Below are 26,485 nucleotides of genomic sequence, written 5' to 3'. Positions count from 1 at the left end.
ACACGGTGGAGCGAATGATGCATGTGAACATGTTAGCACTCCAACACTCACGTTAGCAAGAGAGAATGAAATTGGATATGTCTAAGTGTGTGTAAATTGTAAAGTGAGTCATACTTTGAGGGTGACGCTAAGTCACCCTTATATAAGAGAGGTGGGCGCTAACCGCTTCCGTGAAATGTGATGCCTCATCAGGGAATCGTTGGAGGCCACATGTATGGTGCAGGAAGCGCAGGGGCGTGTTTCAATGGGGTGGTGTACACCAGACTAGCGTGCTCACTTAAGATGATGTATCTTGATCTGGAGTTTTTGTCCACGTATCTTTAGGGGATTGACATTTTAGTGGGACTTTTACCGGTTTGTTTAGTTAAAATATTTTGATTTTAATCCTCAAATTCTTAAGAAGAGGACCTTCATAATCCAAAATTTGATCCATAGACAAATAAAGTCAATGTTTAAGTGTTTTTTTAAAACACATTATGTTTAAGTGTTAAATTTTGATCAATGAAATGTAAACTAAGGCAAATTTACAACCAAATATAGATAAATAATAGAGAAATGATATTTGTACAACTAATTTGTGACAACTTTTGTACAATTTTCTCTCTCATACTCACATGGTCTTATCCTCTCCCTTCCTTTTTTTCTCTCCATTGTTCCAATAAGAAGGGAGAAAAATAAGATTGTCACTAAAGTTGTCATGGAAATAGATGTACAAATATCATTGCTGTAAATAATAATGGGCAACGGCTATAGCCGCAATTATTGTTGTTTTCTTGAGGTTGTTAAATGGCATGGACCCACATAGCAAAATGTTAGTTGGATTTGGATGCATGATGGTTAACTTTTTAATAAGTCCTCCAATTTCATGAAGAGAAGATAATTTATTTGAAAAGAAGTATTTAATTCGCTTATATTTGTCATTGGGTGATTAAGCTGATTTAGAAGTTAGTGGTGTTGATGCTGAGCGAGTAAGCACTCACAAGTCACAAGCACTTGAGTTTCATTCACGTCGGAAGAGTTTTGTTGGCATGCAACACATTTTCCTCCATGGATGAGAAATACTACAAGCAGCTTCTTCTCCTTGGTAAACTACCATGTTTAACAGCGCTTTTTGTATCTGCGACCGAGAAGGCTTTTCTGTCATTGAAAACTTTGACATTTGTGTGGCTTAGAGAGGGTTTTGGAGGTAGAAGGAGTATAAATGCTACACTACACCAACGTTTAGTCTTAAACATAGAATATGTCCCAAAATTTGTCATAGAAAATTTGACAGGAATATCTACCTTTCATCTGTTGTCACTTTGCATATCAAACTTCACCAGACTCAAGGAATTACCTGTTGAACTCAGTACTCTTACTGCCTTAGAACATCTTAACATTCCATTTTGTCATGAAACGGGGGCATTTTTTGAGCACTTGTTTGAAGGTTTGAGTTCTCTTCGAACATTGTCTGTTATTTCATGCCTTATACTTAAATCCCTGTCTAACGGTATAAGACAGGTAACTTGTCTTGAGACACTTAAAATCCATCATTGTCCACTGTTCGTTTTTCCACATAACATGAGCAGTCTAACTTCCCTTTGTCAACTGCAAGTCTGGGGGGTAATGAAAACATACTAGACAGCCTCGGAACATCCTTCTTTAACATCCCCTCGCTGTAAAATTTGCCTCTATACCATTTTCCTTCGCTAGCATCCTTGCCGGACTGGTTGGGTGCCATGACTTCTCTTCAAAGATTACAAATCAGTGGGTTTCCGAAGTTAAGTTCACTGCCGGACAGTTTTCAGCAACTCTGAAAATTGCAAAAATATTGATTGTTGCCCTAAGTGAAGTTTGGCATTACATAGCTCACATTCCTGCACTCGAATTGAAATCTACATTTTGTGGTAATCTAATTTAATGAATCCTTGTCGCTTTTAATGAATCTTGGTTGATTTTCTCATCAAATGTGCAATGATTTTGACGTATATTGAACAATAGATGCAGAGAATATCGTATCAGCATGGAATATGGGGAAACAACTCTGGATGATTGAAATTCTCTAACTCTAAGTGAAGATCGTATAACCCTATTGTCTTCATCTTTCGGTGTAAGAAGAATCTCATCCTATATGCCAAATAACAATGGTGGTCAACTTAATATCCCGTGTATCGTAATAGTACTTAAATTTTATATAGTCTTCCTATTAAAGGAAATTTTATGGTTCCGACGTTCCGTTGTTTGGTTAGGACTTAGGAATATGAAATTTGAACTATCTATTGAAAGATGTGTCATTTTTGTTACTTTCATGCTCGTTTTATTTCTTAACAAAAGAATAAGTTTATATCAAAATATTAAGTATCCTTTCTTGGTGTCTTTCTTTAATTTTAATTAGTATTTATGCGTGTGCCACTACTAGATACTCTAGAGAAAACTTCACAAAATAAACATAATTTACTAGGCGACGGTCTAGCTCCACATGCTTTATTCTATAATAATAAACATAATTTTTTGGAATACTAACTGCAGACAAGTTATCACAAAATACTTTCATTGATTGTGTTGTGTGGCTGTAATATTTTCAACAAGTTATCACAAAATATAGGATCAGCTTGCATTATGTTACACACAAAATCACATAGACCAGAATGATAATAATATGCAAGTTACACTCTGATTTGAAAGAATGAGTAATTAACTATTTCATGCAATTGATTGTTTCGTTGTATCTAAATGTATCTTTTATGCCAGCTTTACACATCTTCAATTTGGCCAATCATGCTGTCAAAATCATCCTTGATTAAGTCATCCCTCAGAAGTTGCATACGTTGGTTAATTATATTCTCTGCACACATTGTTCAATATAAGTCTAAAATCAATCAAAGACAAAAGAGAAAGGAATAAAATAAAGAGATTCATTCAATTAAGTTACCACAAATTGTTGGTTTTGTTGGTTTTGCATCAGATTGCAATATGAAATTCAATTCAAATTCAGGAATGTGAGCTATCTTATGCCAATCTTCACCTTTTCCTCTCTTGCATCTCTTCTCCAACATAGGGCAAGCAACAATATACAATCTTTGCAAGTTTTGGAGTTGCTGAAAGTTGTCTGGTAGTGAACTTAACTTTGGAAACTTAAGGATGTGTAATACTTGAAGAGAAGTCATGGCACCCAACCAGTCTGGCAAGGATGTTATTGAAGGAAAATCGAACAGACACAAATTTTGCAGTGAGGGGATGCCTTCTAAGCTGTCTAGTATGTTTTCATTACCCCAGACTACCAGTCGACGGAGGGAAGTCAGACTGTTCATGTTATGTGGAAAAACGAACTGTGGACAATAATTGATACGAAGTGTCTCAAGACAAGTTAGGTGTCTCATACCGTCAGACAAGGATTTGAATATATTGCAGGAAGAAATATTCAAAGTTCGAAGAGAACTCAGACCTTGCAACAGATTCTCCGAAAATGACTCCATTTCATCACAATATTTAATTGTAAGAGAGTCTAAAGCACCAAGTGTACCGAGTTCAACAGGTAATTCCTTCAGTCCGTCGAAGTGTGAAATCCGAAGTGACTTAAGATTGTTACCGGCAATTCCCCGTGATGAGGAAGCTACATCTTCACTGCCATTGTTGTAAAAAAACGACTTCAATAATTCTTCATTTCCTCCACTAGCAAAAAACGACTCAACAGATGGAAGGGACTGCAATGCAAGTTTGGGGACATTTCTTATATCTAACTTTAAAAGTTGTGGTAGCATCTCTACTCCTTCGACTTCCAACACCCTCTCTAAATTTGGTAAGTCACACAAAGTCAACTTTTTTAATGACGTAAAAGCCTTCTCAGTCGCAAGTTCATATAAGTCATCATCAATGTACTTTATATCTCTCATTCCAAATACAAAAAGAGTAGATAAACATGGTAATTTACCAAATGGAGGAAGCTGCCTGCAGTTTTTACAGTCATAGAGAATAATACTAACTAGACCTTTTAGAATAGAAGTATTTCTCATCCAATGAGGAAAATGTGTTCCCATATAACCCTGCAACCCAAAATTCTTCAGACCTGAATGAGGCTCAAGAGCTTCTAGTACTCGCTCAGCATCAACACTACTAACATGTGAATTGGTATAATCACCCCATGACAAATATAAGCGATTTAAGTCCTTCTTGCCAATCAAATTAGCTTTTCTTGCATCCTCTTTATTCGAGACTTTTTGAAGGCCTTTGATATGTAGCTTGCCTCCTAATTGTAAGTTGTGTAGCTCTGCTAAACCAAAACCAGTTTTTGAACCAACAATGAAAATGGTCAATTTTTTCAAACAAGTTAACTCCCCAATTCTAAAAGGAGTTGATTTCAATGATCGACAATTTTTAATCATGAGATGTTGAAGGTTCTGCAGTTTTGTCAATTGTTTGGGAAAACTAGAAAGATAATTACAACCTTCAAGTTTTAGTGTTTGCAATTTCAGCAGCCTACAAACAGACACAGGCAAGGTTGTGATATCACTAGAGAAAAGTTCCAAGTACCGCAAATGCATTAAATTCTTCAATGCAGAGAGATGACAAGACCTTGTACGTAAAGCTCGGAGAGGAGTGATCAATGGCAACACATAAGAATCCATATCCATGTAGCTTGATTCAATGTCAAGAAAGGTTCGCAAGGATTCAATTTTTTTTAAGGGATTCAAATTTACTTTTGAAGGGAAGCAACTTATATGGTGAGCTCTAGTTGAAAGATTAGTCATGCATGAAGCCTCAGAAGCCACACATTCTTCTCCCATTACAGACTGAGCTAAATCATGGATTAAATCATGCATTTTGAATGTAATGTTACCTACAAAATCTGATTTGACTTCTTGAAAAAATGACCTTTGGTATAATTCATTCCATACCTCATTACCAACATGCTCCATCTGTAAGTTTCCTCTTGATGTAACAAGTCCATTAGCCATCCAAAGTTGAATGAGATTTTCCTTCACCATTTCAAAATCCTTAGGAAAAACAGCACAAAAATTAAAACATGGCCTCAAGGACAATTTCAAATTAAAGTAGCTTAGTCTCAAAGCAGACATGATAGGGTTATCCTCAGATAAATTCCAAAGCTCACTTTCCTTTACAGAAAACCATTGATGTTCCTCACTTTTAAAGCGCAAAAGGCTTCCCAATACTTTGGCAGCAAGAGGTGAACCCACACATTTTCTCACTATCTCCTTGCCTATTGCTACAAGCTCTGCATGCTCTTCCCCATCTGGTCCAAAAGCATGTTGTTTAAATAATGACCAAATGTCGTCATCATATAAACCTACCAAATGGTGAGCAGGGTGAGTTCCCATGATGGATGCAACAATCTCAAGTCGTGTTGTGACTAAAATAGATGCACCTTTCGTTGTATTTCCACTCTTCAAAAAATGCTTCAACTTTTCCCATTTTACTTGTTCTTGGTTCCACACATCATCCAGTACAAGTAAATACCTTTTGCTTTGCAAAACTTCTTGAACTTTTTTTTGCATTGATTCCAAAGTCAAGAAATTATGATTTTGTCCAGTGGCAGATTCTATGATGGAGTGTAGGATTTTCATCATGCTGAAATCATCTGAAACACAAACCCATATTTTCAAATCAAAATGGGTGGTTACGCTTTCATTGTTGTAGACCAATTGAGCAAGTGTTGTTTTTCCATATCCACCTAGACCAACAATGGAATAGACAGAGAGATCTTCACTGTTGTTAGCATGCCTCAGAAGATACTCAACAATTTGTTCTTTATCTTTGTCTCTTCCATATACTTCGGATTCAGTGATGACAGAGGTAGTTTTCCGCCACTCTTCATCTTCTGGTTGGCGCTCCATGACCCCCACTTGTAATCCGAACTTCATCCTTTCTTCAGCAATATCATCGATCTTTTTAGCAACCTCCTTCATCCTCTTTCCAATGTTGCGACGAGCCAAAATCTTCAGAGGATGGAAACGAGTGATCCACTTGTTGTCGCCATGTGCTTTTAAGGTTATTGAACATTCATCCAATATATCATCAAGTACATAAGCAACATCACGCAATTTCTGCAGCCAGTCTTTCACAACATGGCTTGTAATTTGCTTCTCTTCAGCATCTTTGAGGACAGCACGAATTGCAGTGAGATTTCCACGTAGCTTCTGGGTCAACTCTCCAACACCCAAATAGGTTGCAAGCTCCTCTCCAACAAATGTTCCGAGGGTTTCAATCAGGATTTCAAGTAAAGCGTCAGCCATTTTGCAGGTATGAGAACAGAATGAATCAAGGTTTGGATTGGAGATGCTTTGCTCTAGGAAGATGAAATATGTGTAGTTATTTTTTTTCAAAGATTGTCTATTAAATCAGTGGATGTAGTTCTTCTGCAACTTGTCAATATTGGCTGCTGTAGAGAGAAAAAAAATCAGTACATGACAGTGACGAAAACTACATGACTGTGGGAAAAAAACAAAATTGGAAAACTTATCATATGAAACAACATCATGTCCATTCATTTGATAATAATTGTTAAACGGGACTAGAATCACATTCCAAATATGTATGAGAACGCTGGTAATGTGGGAATCCAAACGAACTTCAATATTAATATATAAAATGGATAAATAAGGGTAGCTTTCGCGAATGTGTTGAAATTACAAACTCATCAACAAATTGTTGGAATTTTAAGAGTCTAGCCATAGATCATATCATATTTTAAATTAAATTAAATCGGAACAAGCAGTACTAGCTAGGACTCATAGTAAGTTGCAGGCAAGATTACAAAAAGAATAAAACCATTAACTAAAAATGGGACACTGACCGATGAAAATCAATAGCTGAGTGCTGGTTCTTTAATTTCAGATGGAGCAAAGAGGAACTCTTCCTTGAATCGCCGACACCTAAATTTTCAAAATATTTGAAATGATCATATCTATATGCAATACGTTTGTTGAACAAATGACCATACATTGACTTGGAAAAGACCAAATGCGTCTGAAGACTCCACATCCCACAAAAAGATGGTATGAACTTGTACACAAACCTGAATTAGCCTTGATAACTCCACGAATTGTAACAACCTCTACGCAAACAAGTAAACGAGCCATTTTTGTCCAAACGATATCATAGATGGAAGATCTATCACTCGGCACCACCGCAGCCAACATAGGATAAACACCACGAACTATGTACCCTTTGTTTCATTGTTCGGGTAATTGAGTGTTGTCACAACCACATCTCTTTTTCTCTTTTCTTTTCATCTTTCTTCATCCACAGGTAAGAGGTAGTTTTAACAATTTTCAAATTCATTTCAATTTATGTGTTATATAAATTTGAATGAATAGATGTTGTTGTTATTTTAGTAAAATAAAATTATAAAAACCTGTTATAAATTTCAAATCTTTCGGGTTATTAAACAAGCTCACTGTCACTGGACTTAAAAGGTCAAGATTTAACACTAAAACAATTGACAGCAAATATTTTGTGAAATAAAAGTGAAAAAAAAAAAAAAAAGTCTTAATTGTATTTTTATCCCCTGTTTTAATGAATTCACGAAAATAACTCCCGTTTTTTAAATCAAATATTTTGGTCCTCATTTTTTAATTTTTCTGGAAATTAAATTGCAAGAAAGTGGTGATTTATTGTCAAAATGTTAAATCACAAAAGAAAATATCACTTTTGGAGTAAAATTCACCTTTCTTGGCATCGATAATCATAATTTTTTAGGGAAAAAGAATATGAGTTGGGACCAAAGTTACATTAAATATAAAAATTGAGACACCAAAAAGTTCATATTTTTTTTAAAAAAGGACTATTTTTGTTAATTCAATAAAGAGAAATACTAATTCACATGGAAAACATTTCACCAAAACAATCCACCCACCCATGTTTTCTGCTAATTACAAGATCTAACGCTCGCAATTAATTCGTGATAATAATTTTTGCTATCAATAACACTTCTCTTTAAACCAAAAATTCAATTAAGCCAAAAAAAAAATTCAAATTTTGAGAAAGAATAAATATTGGAAAACCAACCAAACTCTTGGACCAATGAGACTCAATGACCTGACTACAATCTTAGTCAGAAACACACATACTTTAGAATTTAAAAAAAAAAAACAGTGAAGTTTACCTCCGACTTAAAATTTAACAAGATAAGATGATTATATTAATGAGACATAGGTAAAAGTAATAAGAACATTTTTCTAACTAAAACTAAGAGGTGTTGCAAATAGCTCTATCAAACCTTTGAAACGTGTAAACATGCCTCTTGCACCCATTGGAACCTATTAGTGTCTAAATGAACAAGATTTTTACCATGAGGGTACTCTTAACTCGTCAGTATAAGTTTTATTAGGTAAATGCCTAGCATGTTTCTCATGAGCACCAATGCAATGATAGCATAATTGAAGTCCTAATAAAACACCAAGAAGCATGAAATCTTTATTCAAGAGAACTCAATTCCATTCAAACTTTTCTTATATTCACATGTGTAGTAGTAGCACAGACAGCTGCGCCATAACACAAGTGACTTCCCTCCATAATAGAGAGGCTTCCTCACAACCAAATTCAAACATCTTACAAAAAGGGTAAAACACTAAAAAAATCTAAATATACATCAAAAACAACAAAAGCCTAATTAACAAGTTGGAAGAAAAAAAATGAACCATTGTCATTGAACACTAATATCAAGGACTTTGGAATAAGTAGTAGCCTTAGGAATGGTTATGTAAAGAACACCATCCTTAACCTCAGCCTTAATATTCTCAAACTGCACATTCTCTGGCAAAGCAATTCTGCTACTATACCTACCATAGCTCTTAGACCATTCTTCATCTTCATCATTCTTCTTCTTAGGTGCTTTCTCAGCTTTCACAACCAGCATCTTTTCTTCCACCCAAACCTTAACATCCTCTTTGTTCATACCAGGCATATCAAACCTCATCTTGTATTCACTTTCTCCTTCTTTAATCTCCCATGGTGTTCTTCCCCTCCTTCTATACCCGCCTACTCCTTCAATCGGCAGCGGCGATGAAGGCCACTCAATTGTGCTCATTGCAAATGGGTCTTCCATCATGCTTTCCATTGTTTCCATCATCTCTTGCACTGTCCTTGTCGTAGGAAATCGATCCCATAACCCTATCGGTGCAGCAGGAAAAACTCTCTTCTTAGGTTGGGACTGATGGTGTTTAATGTTGTTTGATCTTGAAACATGGTCAAGTTTTTCTCTTGCTTCACCGGTCATGGCTCTGACTCGAAAGAAATGAGTTTGTCTTGATAAACTCTTGGAAATCATGGAAAGGTTGAGACCAAGATTTGAGGATAAAGAGTGTGCCATTTTGTCTTTTGAGACAAAAATCACAAGTATATGAATAATTATATATATAAGTTTGGAAATGAGTGATGGAGGATTCTGGAAAGCTCGTGTACAATTCCACTTTATAGAATTTTCGAGAACCAAATATATTATTCGTAGTGGATCACTTCAAGTCATAGGATATATAGTTACAAGACGATGTATCATGAATGTGAGATATTAAACACTGCTATAAATGAGAGGTTGCATTTGCACATACCACAACTTAATCTTGTGGTTAGATTTCTCACATCAGTTATAACTCTTTATCCCACACTTTTTTTATGGAGAGGTTCCATGTATCCTATACTTTATCTACGGATATTTGTCCTCTTCTGACATTTTTTTTTCCTTCCTATTTTGATATAATAAAAAATTTCGTCTGACATTTTTTTTTGCTTTGCTAATTCTAACCTGGAGATTATTCCTTCAATGGTTTACCAATTAGAAGTTTACTTAAACAAAATTTCTACATTTTTATTATGCACATTTTCGCACAAGGTTTGAAGTCAAGCGTTCAGTTGGATTGGTGTAAGTATGGTGCTAGCTGCAAAGTGATATTAAAGAGCATTTTATACACAATTTGGCTCATTCATTAAGGCCCTGTTTGGATAAACAACTTATATAGATGCTTATAGCATTAGGGCTTATAACATTAGAGCTTACATCATAAGCTCTTATACTTGATAAGCTATTTATGTTTGGATATGTACACTAAAAAGTACTTACATAAATTGAAGTGTTTGGATGTGACATTACATAAGCAATTATCGAAATATTAAATATTTTTAATTTAAAAAAATCAAAGAATCGAACCACAATTATCAAGATTTATTTTGATAAAATTAATCAAGATGTAAAAAAACAATATTATAATATATTAATTATAATTATATATATATAGTATAATCAATATTCGTCCTTAAAAAAAATCAAAGTTACCTAATTGTATGCTGCGTAAACACTCTGCATAAATAAACTTGAGAAATTATGATTGTAAACTTATCGTATATATAGATATTAGTGTACAATTTGTTACTAAAAAAAGGCAAGTTAAGTTTGTTTTTTTTATTCAGTTTCATTTTGTTACGTAACAAAAAAATAATAAAAATCTTCCTTAAAACAAAAAAAGAAATCTTAGTTACGTGTGTTACTTTAGTAAGATAAACATATAGCAATTTTGTTACTTATGCACCGCTAAAGATAACTAACATTATAATTAAAATATATGTTTTTTTTTTTCTAAAAACAAAAAAATAAAATAAAATATATGTTTTGAAAAAGTGGATCCAGAGAGAATCGAAGGAGGTTACATAAATTCATAAGCTCCTTGTTAAGCCGGAGGGTAAACTGGAAATTTAGACTTATTAAAATATGACATAAGCAGCTTATGAAACTATGATAAGCTGTTTTTATTTATTTACCCAAACACCTTTGAAAAGGCTTATGGGAGTAGATAAGCCACATAAGCTCAAAATAAGCCAATCCAAACGGGGCCTAAGTGCAAGTCATCAAATCAAAGAGGGTAAATATCTTAATATGTCTTGCAGTTGTGTGATGCTTGTGGAATGCTAGAGATAAAATCATATTCAAAGGCAAACTTGCAGACATCAATAAAATTGTCTCACAAATAAAGGTTGTTTTATAAATAGGATGGAGAAAAAACTTGGGTGTGAAATTCTTTTATTGGTGGTGTAATTTCATTTGTTGTCTTGATCGGTCTCTTAAGATTCAAAATCTTGTATTGATGGGTTAGAGTATCTCTTATACTCTTAGTTGTAGACTCTCTTGTCCCAAATATAAGCAAAATTGGTCAAAGAAAATTGATGTATTTCCTCCAACATTTGAAACAAAGACATCAACTTTGTTTGCCTCACTTTTACCGATAACTTACTTGAGACTGATGGAGTAATGTAATTGAGTAATTTGCTTATCATGAAGAAAATAAAATAGCATTGCCCTTATAAAAACCAAAATTGACATCTTGAAACAAAAACAAACCCTGAGTGGAGAAGGATCGAACAAAAACAGTTAATAATACAAGAGTTAGTATAAGTTTTCACAAAAAAGAAATTATTGTTTCATTTTTTGTCCCTATTAAACATAATTTTAACATTCTCTTGAATATAGGTTTCTCTTATACATCCAACATTCCTCTGACATTCTTTATGCTGAGTTATTTGCTATTTACAAAGGTCTGATGTTGGTCAAAGAGATAAACATCTCAGTTATTTATTACTCGGATTCTTTACATTGTATCAATCTTATTAAAGGTCCCAACGAGCACATCAATGTCACAATTTGCCACAGTATTCGCGAGAGAAACTAATGTGTATATTTTATGGCTAAAACTTGGTGCTTCATCAGACATAGAACTCCTCCTCCATGACTCCCCGCCAACATGTCTTTTGAGCCTCCTTACGATTGACACGGCCAAACGCTTTCTTTTCTAGAGAATGGTTTTTGTTCTTTTTGTTTTTCTTTTTTCATTTTGTTCTTTTGTTTTAACCAAAATAAAATAAAATAATAATAATAATAATAAAAAATAACACGCACAAGCATGAATTGAAGATAATTTGAACACATCTTGATCTTAGAAAAGTCACAATAGTGGCATAAATATGAGTATAAACTTGTCACTATGTACCAAAAATGAAACAAAAAAATTGGATCGATGAAAATATTCCATTTTTATTTTCAGAGACAAATCAAAATTCACTATATTTTTTAAGACGAAAAACTTATTTAACCCATAAAACAACAAACAATAAAACCTCTCTCTCTCTCTCTGAAAAGTATCATAGCGAACACAAATAAAACTCCTAATCAACAAAATGAATTCCTGTGAAATAAAATGCAAGAATATTACAACTCGGTAATTTGTACAACCGATCCAGAAATGTGTTAAAGTAATAGTGAAATTATGTGTGATAATAAAGGTGGTGTTCGCTGATCAGAACATAAAATTATGTGTTGGGTGCAGGTATAAGAACAAAACAGGAGTTGCATTGTTGTGCAAGGAAAGCAGCCATTAACCAATTTACAAACAGCACAAAACTTTCTAAAGTTCATACGGCTCCAAACAGCACTTAACAATTCAAGCAAATTGTTTCCTGATATAATTTCATCCTTTAACCCTGGTATTAGCACAAAAAGACATAAAACTCACTTAGTTTTTTCTTTTGAATCATCCTCTGACTCATCGGTAGCAGTAACTAACGATGTTATTTCCCCAAAGGACTCCTTTACATCTCCGAAAAAGTCTTTCACTTTATCAGCTACGGTTTTTAGTTTATCTGGTGTAGGAAGCTGCATGTTGGATACACAAATACATTAATATAGTACTCGGAATGTATCAAAAAATATGTCCTCAATATTATGAAAAAGAACCTTATAACTAAAAAGAAAGCATACATTTTATAATGGTAGACAATGATCAATCTACAAGCTAATGGATCTTAAGAGAATCTCTACAATTTTCAATTAGGGATATTTTTGTTTTGATGGTTGTTTAGGTGGTTAGCCTTCATTTGTTAGAGAGTATCTTTGAAAATTGTAATTGTAAATAGAGTATTGTCTATTGTGAAGGGGAAAACCCTTGGAGTGGAGATTCTCTCCTATCTATCATATTTCATAAATAATGTGCTCTTTCTATTCCATTCGATTCCCGGGTTTCTTAAAAGTTATTAGAATGAAAAGTTACATATGTATCCCTAATGCAGTATAAGGTTTAAAATTCAGTTAAGAACTTCAACAAATAAAAGTTCAGTATAAGGTTTAGAATAGCACCTGAATAACATCACTGGTAGAAAGTGCAGCTTTTACATTGCCATTCTCCTGCAATTCATCATCTGAAAAAGTTAATAAACAAAATAAAAGTCTCACTGAATTCATCTTCAATTGATTTTAAAATATATGTATAGAAATGTAGGAACATTACAACAAGTTTGTAGCCATATCTGAATTCAGTAGCCGACTTTAGTACACGGTGTTGTTTGAATGCAGATTTCTGTATCTCCTTCTCATCCTATTTGAATTGAAGCAAGCAGTGAGTAACAAAGACAGGACCAACATACATAACCAAGAAAACAAATCCTCAGCGTGATGAATACATAGAAATTAGAGTCTCCTTAATGGTTAAAAAGAGCTCAACATTTATCAGCACATCAACTTTTAAAGAACAAAACAAACAAATGCTATCAAGTATTGACACAAATAAACCAAATTTTACCCGTTGTCTATCAAAAAGTTTCTTGCCATCTAGATATAGATATGCACCATATTTTCAATTTTCATACACATAATTTGCTTTGGTGATTCTTCCACGTCACATAGATGTCAATCAAATGGAGTAAACCATCAAATTTGTCCCTGGCTTTATACGGCTGGCTCTCAAATAGGTTCGTAAAATTATTAGCATTTCAAAAATCATCGATTCTATCAAATTTTACTCATTTTAGTCCTTCAAAGAGTCAAGAGGGACTAAATTCATAATAAGTGGTTAAATATAAAGATCAAATTGATAGTAAGTGGTTAAAATATAAGGACCTAATTGATAGCAAGTAGTTAAATACATGGACCAATTTGAAAAAGTTTAATAGAGTTAGATATTCACAATCTCAAGACCTATTTGAGAGCACTCTACAAAGTTAAGGACTAATATAGTGTTTTTTCAGCAATGATAATAACTGATTTTGAGTAAATTGATTCCGACTAAAATTAAGTTTGGCAAAATTTGGATACATTTGTATAAAAGGTGAATTATAAACTTGTGTATAAAAATCAACTCCAGAACGAAAAGCTCCAATGTCTAACTTCAAGTTATAATCAATTATAGAAGCATATCTAAACAAAACGTTATTCATGTATTAGTTACACAAAAATCAATCAACAACGGGCATTTGGTCTAGTGGTATGATTCTCGCTTAGGGTGCGAGAGGTCCCGAGTTCAATTCTCGGAATGCCCCATTCTTTTTTTTCTTTTTTTTTATTTATTTATAAAAATATAAAAAAACAGACTAAATGCATTTAATCTTTGCTCAAATTAACATAACTAAGTCTCTAAATTTGCAATTATAGAAATTAATGAAAAAAATCTTACTCGGTAGATAACAGCCGCAAGATTTCGATCAAGAGTATCCTTATAAATAAATTTGCCAAGAAAATTATCTTTAGCAGCAACCATAATTTTAGCAGTAGTACCACCAGAAACAATACTAAGAGGATACCAAAGATAAACATTAGCCATACGAATGAAGACGACGAATTTAGGATTACCGTCGTCTTCAATTTTGGGTAAAGGAGGAGGAGGTTGACGTTGATATTGACGAGACATCATTCCTTTTTTACTCTTTGCTTCAACTACTAAGACATGGTGGTGTTGGTGTTGGCGTTGAGTTCTGGGGAATTGTCTTGGCATGGAAAAGAGTGAGTCGTTGTGGAACCTTGAACTTGAACTTGATAGTGGTGGATGAAGGAGTGCGTTCAACGACATTCCTACTTCCATGAGTTTCGAGATTCTCTAGGAGTTGTGTTTGTTGATAGGGTAGAGAGAGAGACTTCGATAAAAGGCTATCTCAATGGAATCGATTTTTTTAATCCAAATACTATATTTAATTAATGAAAATAAAAAATAAAAAAAATGCAGTGAGATAGAGGCCATCATATGCACACAAGTTTTTATTTTCAAAAAATCATAATTGTAATAATATATACGTGGAGGGTGGAGAATCATAGGCAGACAACATTAAGTCCTAATCACCACTTGAATAGTGAAATAAAATAAATTAGGCTTAAATGCAATTTTACCCCCCTTATTTTGATTGAATCTGAATTTTACCCCTTTATTTTAAAATTCGGAATTTTACCCCCTCTATTTTTATTGAATCGGGATTTCGCCCCCCTTATTTTAAAACTCGGAATTTTACCGCCTCTATTTTACGTTTTTCAGAATTTTATCCCCTATTTTAAAATAAAGAACCAAAAAATACTAGAAAAATAAAGAAACGATTAGAAAATATTAATTTGAAAAGAAAAAAAAGGAAAACAAGAAAACACAAAAAAAAAACTGAAAAATAGAAAAACAATAAAATTACAAGAAAAAATTCAATTAAGAATACATGAAAAAACTAGTTTGCACCTCTAAATATTTGCTATTTTCATTTTTTTAGTATTTTTTTGTTTTATTTTTATTTTTTCATTAAAAAACATTTAATACAAATAATTAATTATGTGGATAAAATAGGGGGAGGGGGCAAAATCCTGAAAAACATAAAATAGGGGGGGTAAAATTCCGAATTTTAAAATAGGGGAGGCAAAATCCATAATCAATAAAAATAGAGGGGGTAAAATTCTGAGTTTTAAAATAGGGGGGGTAAAATTCATATTCAATCAAAATAGAGGGGGTGAAATTGCATTTAAGCCAATAAATTATAAGAATTCATGTCAAAAAATAATAAGTCTAATTTGTGGTTTAGGTTTGTTTGAATATTTTGTCTCTACGGCATATTTTACATAAGAGTTGTGATACGCAAATATCCTAACGTGGTATACTACTCTTTGTACCACTCCACATGATAAAAAAATAATATAAAATATTTCAAAACATTGCAAGTTCATAAAACAAAAAAAAGAAAAGAAAATTAAGTGTTCTTTCTCATCGATGCTCTTGTCTGACTTCTCTCATGTTTTCCACCGGCCACTGATTCCGACGTCGACAATAAAAACTGTCGTACTCCTCTCTCTTGTCCTTTCTCCTTCACCATGACCTCCCCCCACCGTCTGTCATCTTCTCTCCCTGTTATGTCTCCCTCACCTCTGTCATCTTCTTTCCACGACCTCCGTTGCCACCACCATCCTCGTCGCTCGTTGTCTTCGTATCAGACCTAACGCCACCATTGCCTCAAACTCACCACACCAACCTCCATCCACCACCAACACGGCCTCACACCGTACACAAATTTGGAAACCCAGAGAGAGAGAGAGAGAGAGAGAGAGAGAGAGAGAGAGAGAGAGAGAGAGTGCGCAGGAGAACAAAATTCAAGGTATAGGATCAGAGTTTAGTTAGTGGGGACAAGAGAACATAAAGAAAAGGTCAACAGAATGACAAGGACGGTGGTCGACCTGCGCGCGGGAGGAGAACAGAACGACAAGGTTAGAGAAAATATATGAGAAAAGAGAGATCGGAGATGGTTTGGGAATTGAATAAACAAAAATGTGAAATTACCAAAATAACCTGCCACATAAGGGGAATGCTAGCAACACTATCTTTTGTGCACTATCTCTAGTATTCAGTCTTTTATTGGGTAAAATCAATGTATATCCCTCTACTTTATATGGGTTCCATTTCCAAAGTGTAGGTCTTACATTGATTTCACCCAATAAAAGAGTGAGTGTTAGAGAAAGTGATCAAAAGAGAGTGTTGCTAGCATTCTTCTTTAAATAATTGAACTTTTATAAAGTTCAACGCATTAGTAATAGAACTCTCAAATTCTTTTAGGAATTTGAGATGATTCCCATCCTAAATATAAATCACAACAATGTTGAAAACAATAATCATGTTGAGAATGTTCACATTTATTCAAACTAATAATATGGATAATTGTCAAGTAAACTATACATATGAGTTCGCTCAACTTTAAAAAAAAAACCATTTTAAACTTGAAATTATCACTAAGCAAATAAAAATTCAAGTGCGGTAGAGCATCAAAGTGAAGGAAAAGGACTTCGATTGTGACTTCAATCATTGGTGGAGAAACCCACTACAATGTCGTGGTAAAATGCATCATATTCATGTGTGATTTTATAGTCTTATGTTATGGTTTTCACTTCGACAATCCCAAATATTTAAGAAATATATGTATGTACATTTTCTTTTTGTTATAGATTCGACAGAATAATAGAGGTTTCATTCATATCTTATTATGGATGGGATAAATAACAAAATGGATAAACAAAAAAGACAATAATATAGGGATTCATTGAGATTCTAAAATCGGATAGAACGATACTTAGTTTAAGATGAGCCAATAGGATGAACTGGAAAAGTAATGTATCATTAATTGTGTAAGATGTACAACAACATCAATTAGATATTCGGTTACGAAAAAGAAAAAGTAGGATCAAAGAAAATCAAAAGAAATGGACCAAATTTTTTTATAATGTATCTGAAATATTTTTTTTTGACTATTCTCACCTCTGAACTTCCGTAGATTAAACTTTTTAGCCTTTAATTTCAACCAAATAATTCTACCATTTGAATATTGTTGAAATATTAACATTCTTTTTGGAGCGCATAAAAATTGGGTGTGTGGTGTTACTAGTTGTTATGGTTTTGTTGGGAGTTTCGCTATGAACTATTTATCATTAGGTAAATAACAGCAGCAGTTGTAGATTCAACCAATTGTCATCTTGATCAGCCAAGTTAAAAAAAATAAAATCATATATGTAATTCAAACTTAAAGCAATAAGATAAAATTAGAATTCTTTGAAATCATAAAACAAGAAAGAATTAAGATTTATGAAAAGTCTATCATGGTGACTTCTTTACACAATCCCAAGATAAAAGTTGTCTAGTCACACATACTCATTGTCAAACAAATAAAGCAGTATAAAAGCATAATGTAAAGAGTTGTGTTATTTGAACATCTATATATGTGACAACTTTCGTGACAACCAAAATTTTACAAAGGAAATAAGGTAGTGACACAAAAACCAAAGCAATAGAGAGAGAAAGTAAAAAGATAATGTGAGTATGAGAGAGAAAGTTGTCACAAACGTTGTAAAAAATGGTTGTTCAAATATCATTTCTCTAATGTAAAAGATAACAAAAGCTTACTTAGAAGTTAAAAGTTAAAAGCTAAAAGTTCTTCGTGCGGCTTATTTGGCTTTTGTGTTCTTGGGTTATTTGGAATGAACGTAACAACCGCTTGTTCAATGTTACTACTATTCCTCGCTTGTTAGATAAGGTCAAATTGTTATCTTTAGGGTGGCTGAAAGTTAAAAAGGCTATGTTTGTTTATGGTACGCAGAGGTGGTGGTCAAGCCCGTTAGATTGTCTGGACATTGGCTAACTTGTATTCTCTCTGTTTTAGTTTTTTCTGACATATTGTAATTTTTTAGTGGTCTCCTAGGCATACCTTATGCTTGGAAACTGCTGATTGTTGTGGTAATATAATTTCTTTTGATTTCTTAAAAATAAAATAAAAAAGCTTACTTAGATTATAATTCAGTAAAGTGCAAGAACAAAAGTTCTCTAAAGTTGAGAGAAAATGAAGAAAATGCGAAGTTACAAAGCTAAACTACAAAGGCTGGAGAGTGAGGCTTTTATAGACCTTAATTCATGCATTCAATAGCCACCTTTGGCTTGATTGCATGAAACAATCCAATTCACCAAAGTGTAACCGATGTTTTTCCAAAAAGTATCATTACATCTGTAATGATCGATTACTAGCATAGCAGCCGTAATTTCCACTTATTTCTTCTGCTTCATCTTTTCGTCTTTTTTCTTTTAGCTACAAGTACTTAACTTTTGGCTAAGGTTGTAATGAGGTTTTTCTTGACTTTTCAACCCTTTTGCATCGAGTTGGTTTGCTTACTTTCTTCGTAACTTTTTCTTCTTGGCCTATTAAAAGAAGAAGAAAAAAAAGTATTAAAATACAGCTTAAAGTAAATAAAAAATACTAATTTATTAAATATAACAAGACTATAAATAAAAATAGGTAAATTCATCATTTTCCTTACTTTCTTCGTAACTTTTTCATAAAAATATGGCAAATTTATCATTTTTCTTACTTTCTTCGTAACTTTTTCATCTTGGCCTATTAAAAAAAGAAGAAAAAAAGTATTAAAATACGGCTTAAAGTAAATAAAAATACTAATTTATTAAATGTCCCAAGACTATAAATAAAAATAGGTAAATTCTAGGCCTATCAGTAACTATTCCCAATGCTTGGTTCAAGTTAACAATCTGCTTAGCCAACATTATACATGCATTATTCAGTATTCACCATATTATGATCACTATCATCAATCTATTGTATAATAATAATACATGCCAACGAATTTTGTGATAAACCTATTCCACAAAGTTGTTCTAATCTAGTCATTTGCGGAAAAATTATATATGATAATTCACATCATTATTTCCTGGTTTCGATCGACGCATCTGTCACAATGACATTAGTCATATTTATTGAATTTATATTATATTTCAATGAAAATTAAACAAATGGAAAGGCCGGTTGTAGGATTGATATTAGTACTTGTTGAAGTCATACTTGCAATGCATGTGATTTGAATAAAACAGTTCAAAATTGGTTCTATTTCCAAAATTCAACTCTTCTTGAAATGTAACTCAAGTGGTGGTTCCATCACAACAATAGAAACATTTATTTCTTGTCTTTTATTCTCAAGAACTACATTGCTTCCAATGGAAGTAACCGCTCCAACTCTGCTCCGGAAGTTATTAAGTTGTATTGCGTTCTTTTTTTTTTCCTTAAAAGTTATTAAGTTAGAAGTCTTATCCGTAATGTAGTAAATTATTCTCTTAAAAAATGTAATTCGTATTTTTCTAAAATAATCAACCTAGTTAAGTAGCACTTTTGGATATGATTTCTATCTATCAAAACCTGTTCAGATGGTGTGTTATTGTGGATCCAAGTGGCACAGTGTGCGTCTTCTTTGGGGTTCAAATGGAGTCGTCATGATATATCATCCTTTTGTTACTAATGGTTAGGATGTGTTTTAGTGTTACGTACATATTTGGTTAGTTTGTTTTCCTCTTTTCTAGCATTACAGGGTGGGGCTAGGTCTAGCGAGTGTTTGATATCTCTCTGAAAATTGGTTATAAAATCAATCAATTTAATCTTTATTTTTTTTTACAAAGAATCAATTTAATCTTTGTTAGGACTTAGGACAATATTAACTTTCTACAAAAATTGTCTTTGTGACCATAGTTCAGGTTGCAGTGACATTGCATTATATATGTAAGAGTCGTCATTCAAACCTTGAATTTTCCACTTATTTATTTTAAGGGGTGAAATTCTAACCACTAGACTATTTAATAAAAAAAAATCTCAAAAAATTAAATTTTGAAAGAGTGTATAATGTTTTTTTCTTAAACAATCCTTATATATCTTTCATAAAAATAAATAATTACTTACAATTTCTTAATTAGAAATAGAATACATCAGATAATATTTAATCAACATTTTTTATTGACTTAATCCATATTTGCTGCCAAATCTTAAGTAATTACTTATTTTCAGACAAATCATTATTTTCATATGATAGCAACAAAGAGCGTTATTCATTATTTGTCATGCTTAAAGAGATGATTAATTTTAAGTGGATGTTAGGAGTCCAATTTGGTACCAAAGATAAGTTCAACGAAGCAATTACCAACTATTTTATCTACGATAGGACTTGTTTGAAACAATTCAAAAACTAAAATGACTTGTTTGGGACTTTTGAAACTTAAAAGACCACTTTAAAAAAAACGAAAAACTTAAAACCTTTAGATGCATTTGACCAAAACAAAATGCTTGGAAACAAGGGCAAGCCAAGGACGTAAGACCACACCAGAAAAATGAGGTCACAGTTTTGACAAAAGTAAAATGACCAGAATGTTTGTAAAATGTTTTGAAGAGAATGAAATAAACAATCATAGAACTGACTGAGATGATGTTTCTATCAACACACTGTAGTCTCTTTGGATGCTACATTGGTGCCATTTAATTTGGGAAATGAGAGTTCTTTCCCACCATGGAAAAGTTGATAATGTTCATTAGATTAAATGAGGAACATATTTCTATCATACTCTCTCAACCACTAGATTATTTTTTTATACTATCTTTCACACTCTCTCTTTCATGTCCCCACACACCCATACCACCACCACTAAATCACAAATTCAGCAACCACTTTGACCACCACTGCACCACCACACACCACCATGGTTGCTGCCGGAAAGAACTCTCCTTTCCCAAATTAAATGGCACCATCATTTTAATCAAAACTCAAGGGTACCTGCAAATTTTCCTATAAAGAATCTAAATTAACCTAACGATGCAATATTATATTTTTTTAGAGGGATGCAATATTATTTTGTTCATAGTTTATTTTAGAGGGATGCATAATTATCTTGTTGATCGAATTCCAACCACCATCGCATAAACTATACCTGTTTGTGATCGTGTTTTTTTTTATCTAATTAATTCGTTTCTCTCCAGGTAAAATGATTGTATTATATAATTTTGAATTATATTATTTTTCTTCTGTTTTTTTTTTATATATATATATACAAAAACAAATGGGTTCCTTGAAGCATAAAAAAGAAAAGAAAAGAAAAAATGTGAAAAAAGTAAGGTTTAAATGCATTTTTGGTCTTTCTATTTAAAAAGAAAATGATGTTTTGGTCTTCCTATTTTAAAAATCGTACGCTAACAAGTTTTTCGGCAGCAACCATGGTGGTGTGTGGTGGTGCAGTGGTGGTCAAAGTGGTTGTTGAATTTGTGATTTAGTGGTGGTGGTATGGGTGTGTGAGGACATGAAAGAGAGAGTGTGAAAGATAGTATAAAAAAATAATCTAGTGGTTGAGAGAGTATGATAGGAATATGTTTCTCATTTAATCTAATGGATATGATCAACTTTCCCATGGTAGGAAATAACTCTCCTTTCCCAAATTAAATGGCACTTGCAACATTACTTACCATAGTGAGTGAGTTAGGTTTTGATGGCACGCGACTTGACCTCAGGTGCAAACCTCTTGTTCCAGACTTGGGCCTGGAAAATTTGTCTCAGGATTGGTAGTAGCATCAATTGCTTTTGCTTTAAAAGGGTAATGAAATACATTCCACCTGTAACCAATTTTCGAGTTGACTTGACAAGATCAACAAACTCATAATTTGAATCATAAATAAATAAATAAATAAGAAAAAAATTACTAGAATAATAGTAATGAATTAATTAAACGTGATTAAGTAGTACCTGATTCTTATTCTTATGATTCTAGTCGTCGAAAGCAAGTTTGGAGAGGTGAGTGAGAAGTGTGCGTTTTTTGTTATGTCAATGGGTCTGATACCGCCAGCTAAACTTGCTATTGCTGGAGGGGCGATAGCATCGAAGGGACTTAGGTTGCGATGGCGCTTGTCGTACTCCGCCATGGCTGCTTCAATCTCCTCATCTAGTTTAATCTGAGCCTTATTCTTATACTCAAATCGATCACACTTAATCACAAAAGGCTCAATGTCATCATCATCTATAGACAAGTCTTTCAACTCAACATCTTCAACAGGTCTCCATTTCGGATCCAATTTCAGCTCCGGTTGCAATTCCATCGACATTCTGTAACAATAGAATAGGGGAGGGAGGGAGGAGGGAATCGCAATTCACATAGACCTAAACCTAAACAAACACATCATTCCTTTTTCTATTTATTTTTTTTGAGCGAATTCCTTCTTCTATTTTTGTTTGGTCTGGGTCTTGTTAGAAAGGAAAATATTGATTGTTTTTTATGATAAAATGTAAAAAAGTTAGTATAATTTTATGAAATGATGTTTTTCTTATAAAATGTTTTTTTTTAAATAATTAAAGTCCATAAATAATTTTTTGTTTCATAAAATAATCATTAATTCATAGATTTAAAGAACAAAAGTACTGATAAACTTCAATTTATAAATGGTCATTGTAACTGAACATGACTATTTGATCCCCAGTCAAGTTGTAAAATGTCTGTAGTTTATCCCACCCGACAGTCACCAAGGGTTTCACAAAAGAAGTGTTTATCTTCATCACCCAGATACCATTCTGGGTTTAATTCGTCCTTGATTTTGTTATAAAACTTAGGATACCTACCCAAATACTTGTGGAAAACAACAACAGAAAGATATCATATGACACGCTTAAACTAAAACCAGTGCAATCAAATTCACACTCCAAACAAAATTCATCACATAAACTATACACGAAATGCATCAAATAATGAATGTACAACATCCGATAAACCCAAAAAAAGCATATGTTCTTTATACAAACCAACAACGAGTGAAGAATAACATATAAAAACAAGGTTTAAATTCATTTCTTAACACACTAAATCGGATATCAATATTATCATTTTTTATGTTTGTTCTAATAATGATCTATCTAACCAAAACCACCACACAATACACAAATGAATGAATTTATACGTATAGACATGAAGAACCTAACCATGAAATGCTGCAACATTTTAGACCCAAACTAGATTGAACAATATCATATACGCATTCATGTACAGGTCTACATGTTAAACTAGGCTACCCAATGAATGACATCTTCAACAAAAGGAGTTTCCATATAAAAACATGTTCATTAAAGCCTCATTACTCACCAGTGCTTAGCGATAAACGGATATCTAATATTGGTTTACCAATAGTGCACTTAAAAATCCACAATTTTTTACATACTGAAACATGCATTAAAATCTTAGTTTCTATGGGTACCACCAGCTTAGCTTAATGTCATTGTCTGTCTATCTCTATAATCTACTTAAACAAGCATCCAGATGGCTGCATAGCAAACAAATGTTTATGGTTGGGAAATCAACAATAAATAATAACTTATTCATACCTCATTTTTTTACATGGATTGTTGAGAATCCACTTATCTCCGGCCCGAAGAACATCGTGTAGATCCAATTGAAACGCGTTTGTGCAGGTTCATAATCCGAAGACGGACGAGGTCTGCGATGGTAGCTGATCATTTTACTCATTGGTGGTTCTGATGACGGAGGTGAATGATACTTGTGGGAAAATCTGAATTTAAATAAGAAGGGGTAAACATAGGCGAAGAAAGAACCATACTTAAACATTGAGCCCTCTCGATCTACCCATAACAATTAATGCAACCTAAATTAAAGGTCGTATTGTTGAATTTCATCTGGGGTAAAAGTTGAAAATAAGAAAATATAATTGGGCGAAATGACATTACTGAATTTTAAATACCAATAGAATTGTGTCATTCATGGTATTTTGAAAAAACTTGGAAGAACACTGTTTCAATGAGTTTTTACATAGTCATTATTTTAATATTATATCACACGGCAAAAACTTACTCACTTACGTTGAGAGACATGATAAACTCATCCGCCGAAGACTAAGCATTATGACCTCTTAATTGTTTTTGGTAATAATATTTTTATGATTTCACTAAGAGATAAGAAAAAGAGACAAGTGATTTCATTCCTCAAATTTGAGATCAAATGTAAATTCAACTTACAATTTCAAAATATAACACAATCATTACTCAATACTCCACTGATTTCATTCCTTAATTTTTTTGCTAACACAAGCAAATAATATTCAAGTTCTTCATTTATTCACACATGCAAGTAACTCCAAATCAGCTTCAAACTTAACCATATCCTCAACCTTCAAGCTAACATAGGCCTCAATACCACCCCCATCCTTACAATCAACAAACACAACCAAATTCTTAAAATTCAAAGCAGTTGAACCAACCCAAATAGGTTTCCCCCAACCAAAATCAGCATCATACAAAGGAAACCTACACAAACTGGTAAAATTAAACACAACCAATTCCTCCTTCACAATCACTCTATCAAAACTTTCCTTAAGAAATTCCAAATGCTCCTTACCTTCTTGAACCTTCTTCACATATTCTTTATCAATCTTCTTTATCTCATCTCTCACTTGCTTCGCTAACCCGTAACACTCTTCTCCACTATTCATCTTCGGAATCGTTATTGTAAATCGCAAATAGTTACCAAACGATTCTAAAGGTAATGGTGGTTCCATTTTTTGGCGCAAATTCACCGCATGAACCACACCATAGTTTCTTTGCACACCATCATTATAAATAACATCAACATAACGACTCCAAATAAAAGCCGATAAAGCCTCAACGCGTGTAGGATTAAAATTAATATATTTTGCTCTTAGATTTTCAACCACGTCAGCATTAAAAACAAAAATTTTGCAAACTATATTTTCTTTGGCGATACCACTTCTAGGGTCAAATCCCGAAATATTTTTGGGCGGGAAAAGCTTAGAAGAATCAAAAATAGGTTTTGGAAAAATCAATTTTCTAGTAATATTTGCCCAACTATTGAGGAAATTGAAAAATGATAAACCATCAGCTATTTGATGTGAAAGACAAGCACCGATTGCAATTCCACCACAGCTAAAAAAATTGAGTTGAATACCGAAAGCGATGTTTGTGATATCGTCAAGTTGAAATGGAATCAAACGGTTGAGTTCATTTGGGATTGGATTTTGAATAATGTCTTTGAGATTGTAGTTTGTGATTTTTGTTTCTATGTAAGGGATTCCTTCGTCATTGCAGTCTATGAAGTTTTTGTTGTTCATTCTTCCCGCAAGAGGGTAGAAATGAGTTAAGATTTTTGATAGGGATTTTTTGAGAGTGTTGGATATGGTGGCTGTGTTGAGTGCGTCGTTGTGAGAGTAGAAGAGGACGATAGGGTTATAAACCATAGGCGCGATTTGGTCGAGAAAGGAGAGTTGGTAATGGCGAAGATGGGATGGAGTTGGAGAAGAAGGTTTGATGATTTCTTTGGAGATTATTTCAACTTCTAACTTCATTCTTAAATAGTATATCTTATTGATGTTTATGGAACAGCTTCAATGTTTATTGTGTTGTGTTATCGTCTCGTCTTTTGTCTCTCTATCATGTTTGTTCCATATGTATATATAGTGATATCAATTCCTTCTTTACTTTATTATTATATTTTTATTATATAAAATTGAAATCAATTCCTAAATTCGAGGTTTCTTGTAAGCTTTATATTTGTGTATTTTGTTTTGGAGAATTCTTGAATTATTGTTTCGTGCTAGATTAGACTTGACCAGTTTTATAAGTTTTCTTATTAGCCACGATAATTAACATTAGGCTATAGCATAAGGAAGCACAGAAAATTACATATTTTAATTAATATCAGCACAGCTGCATGCATGTACTAATTACCATTAGGATTTTATTTGATATATTTCAACGTATGTATCTATCTTGACTTCTACTCGATATTGTCGCTTGCTCTTTCTAACTTTGATATTTTGACTTTTATTTGATATTGTAGATGTATGTAACCTGATCTAAGGATTACTTAAGTTAAGGGGGTTAGGTTTTTACGTGTTTTATTTG

At 33.1% G+C, this 26,485-nt stretch overlaps 4 protein-coding genes and 1 non-coding gene across 6 annotated transcripts; 1 reads left to right on the top strand and 4 right to left on the bottom strand.

Moving 5' to 3' along the window:
* Positions 1-2,526: 2,526 nt before the first annotated feature.
* Positions 2,527-6,429, bottom strand: LOC11438623 (putative disease resistance protein RGA4). The gene is made up of 2 exons (XM_003601798.4): positions 2,912-6,429; positions 2,527-2,824 (listed from the first exon to the last, which is right to left on the bottom strand). Exons 1-2 carry the CDS (start codon positions 6,228-6,230, stop codon positions 2,733-2,735), a joined length of 3,411 nt encoding a protein of 1,136 aa, XP_003601846.1. The 5' UTR covers positions 6,231-6,429; the 3' UTR covers positions 2,527-2,732.
* Positions 6,430-8,387: 1,958 nt separating this feature from the next.
* Positions 8,388-9,500, bottom strand: LOC11421034 (small heat shock protein, chloroplastic). The gene has a single exon (XM_039831617.1). The coding sequence runs from the start codon at positions 9,305-9,307 to the stop codon at positions 8,642-8,644; it is 666 nt and encodes a 221-aa protein (XP_039687551.1). The 5' UTR covers positions 9,308-9,500; the 3' UTR covers positions 8,388-8,641.
* A 2,751-nt stretch (positions 9,501-12,251) lies between these two features.
* On the bottom strand, positions 12,252-14,915 carry LOC11442686 (protein HHL1, chloroplastic). The gene is made up of 4 exons (XM_003601795.4): positions 14,427-14,915; positions 13,266-13,352; positions 13,115-13,162; positions 12,252-12,634 (listed from the first exon to the last, which is right to left on the bottom strand). The coding sequence occupies exons 1-4, from the start codon at positions 14,829-14,831 to the stop codon at positions 12,491-12,493; spliced, it is 684 nt and encodes a 227-aa protein (XP_003601843.1). The 5' UTR covers positions 14,832-14,915; the 3' UTR covers positions 12,252-12,490.
* TRNAP-AGG (transfer RNA proline (anticodon AGG)) lies at positions 14,221-14,292 on the top strand. Its single transcript has one exon. It is a non-coding gene; the product is annotated as a tRNA-Pro (tRNA).
* Positions 14,916-18,521: 3,606 nt separating the features above from the next.
* Positions 18,522-25,999, bottom strand: LOC11446414 (stemmadenine O-acetyltransferase). Of its 2 annotated transcripts, XM_024777846.2 has the most exons (5): positions 24,584-25,999; positions 22,313-24,120; positions 22,036-22,182; positions 19,067-19,143; positions 18,522-18,947 (listed from the first exon to the last, which is right to left on the bottom strand). In XM_024777846.2, the coding sequence occupies exon 1, from the start codon at positions 25,924-25,926 to the stop codon at positions 24,676-24,678; it is 1,251 nt and encodes a 416-aa protein (XP_024633614.1). In that variant the 5' UTR covers positions 25,927-25,999; the 3' UTR covers positions 18,522-18,947; positions 19,067-19,143; positions 22,036-22,182; positions 22,313-24,120; positions 24,584-24,675. The 2 variants fall into 2 exon arrangements, with proteins under 2 accessions (XP_024633614.1, XP_039687550.1); XM_039831616.1 differs by lacking the exon at positions 19,067-19,143.
* Positions 26,000-26,485: the final 486 nt, after the last annotated feature.

This window comes from Medicago truncatula, chromosome 3 (genome assembly GCF_003473485.1).
Source record: "Medicago truncatula cultivar Jemalong A17 chromosome 3, MtrunA17r5.0-ANR, whole genome shotgun sequence".
Taxonomy (NCBI): domain Eukaryota; kingdom Viridiplantae; phylum Streptophyta; class Magnoliopsida; order Fabales; family Fabaceae; genus Medicago; species Medicago truncatula.
Note: the sequence above shows the minus strand (reverse complement) of the source record. Positions and strands in the feature narration are given on the sequence as shown.

What these genes read in the sequence shown, in the direction of transcription:
- LOC11438623 (XM_003601798.4), bottom strand. Translation starts at nt 6,230, where the DNA reads ATGGCTGACGCTTTACTTGAAATCCTGATTGAAACCCTCGGAACATTT. An exon ending in AACAAAACCAACAATTTGTG is followed by an intron (nt 2,825 to 2,911) that starts GTAACTTAATTG and finishes CAATGTGTGCAG; the next exon opens with AGAATATAATTAACCAACGT.
- LOC11421034 (XM_039831617.1), bottom strand. Translation starts at nt 9,307, where the DNA reads ATGGCACACTCTTTATCCTCAAATCTTGGTCTCAACCTTTCCATGATT.
- LOC11442686 (XM_003601795.4), bottom strand. Translation starts at nt 14,831, where the DNA reads ATGGAAGTAGGAATGTCGTTGAACGCACTCCTTCATCCACCACTATCA. An exon ending in GATATGGCTACAAACTTGTT is followed by an intron (nt 13,163 to 13,265) that starts GTAATGTTCCTA and finishes GATGAATTGCAG; the next exon opens with GAGAATGGCAATGTAAAAGC. An exon ending in CTACCAGTGATGTTATTCAG is followed by an intron (nt 12,635 to 13,114) that starts GTGCTATTCTAA and finishes TCCAACATGCAG; the next exon opens with CTTCCTACACCAGATAAACT.
- LOC11446414 (XM_024777846.2), bottom strand. Translation starts at nt 25,926, where the DNA reads ATGAAGTTAGAAGTTGAAATAATCTCCAAAGAAATCATCAAACCTTCT.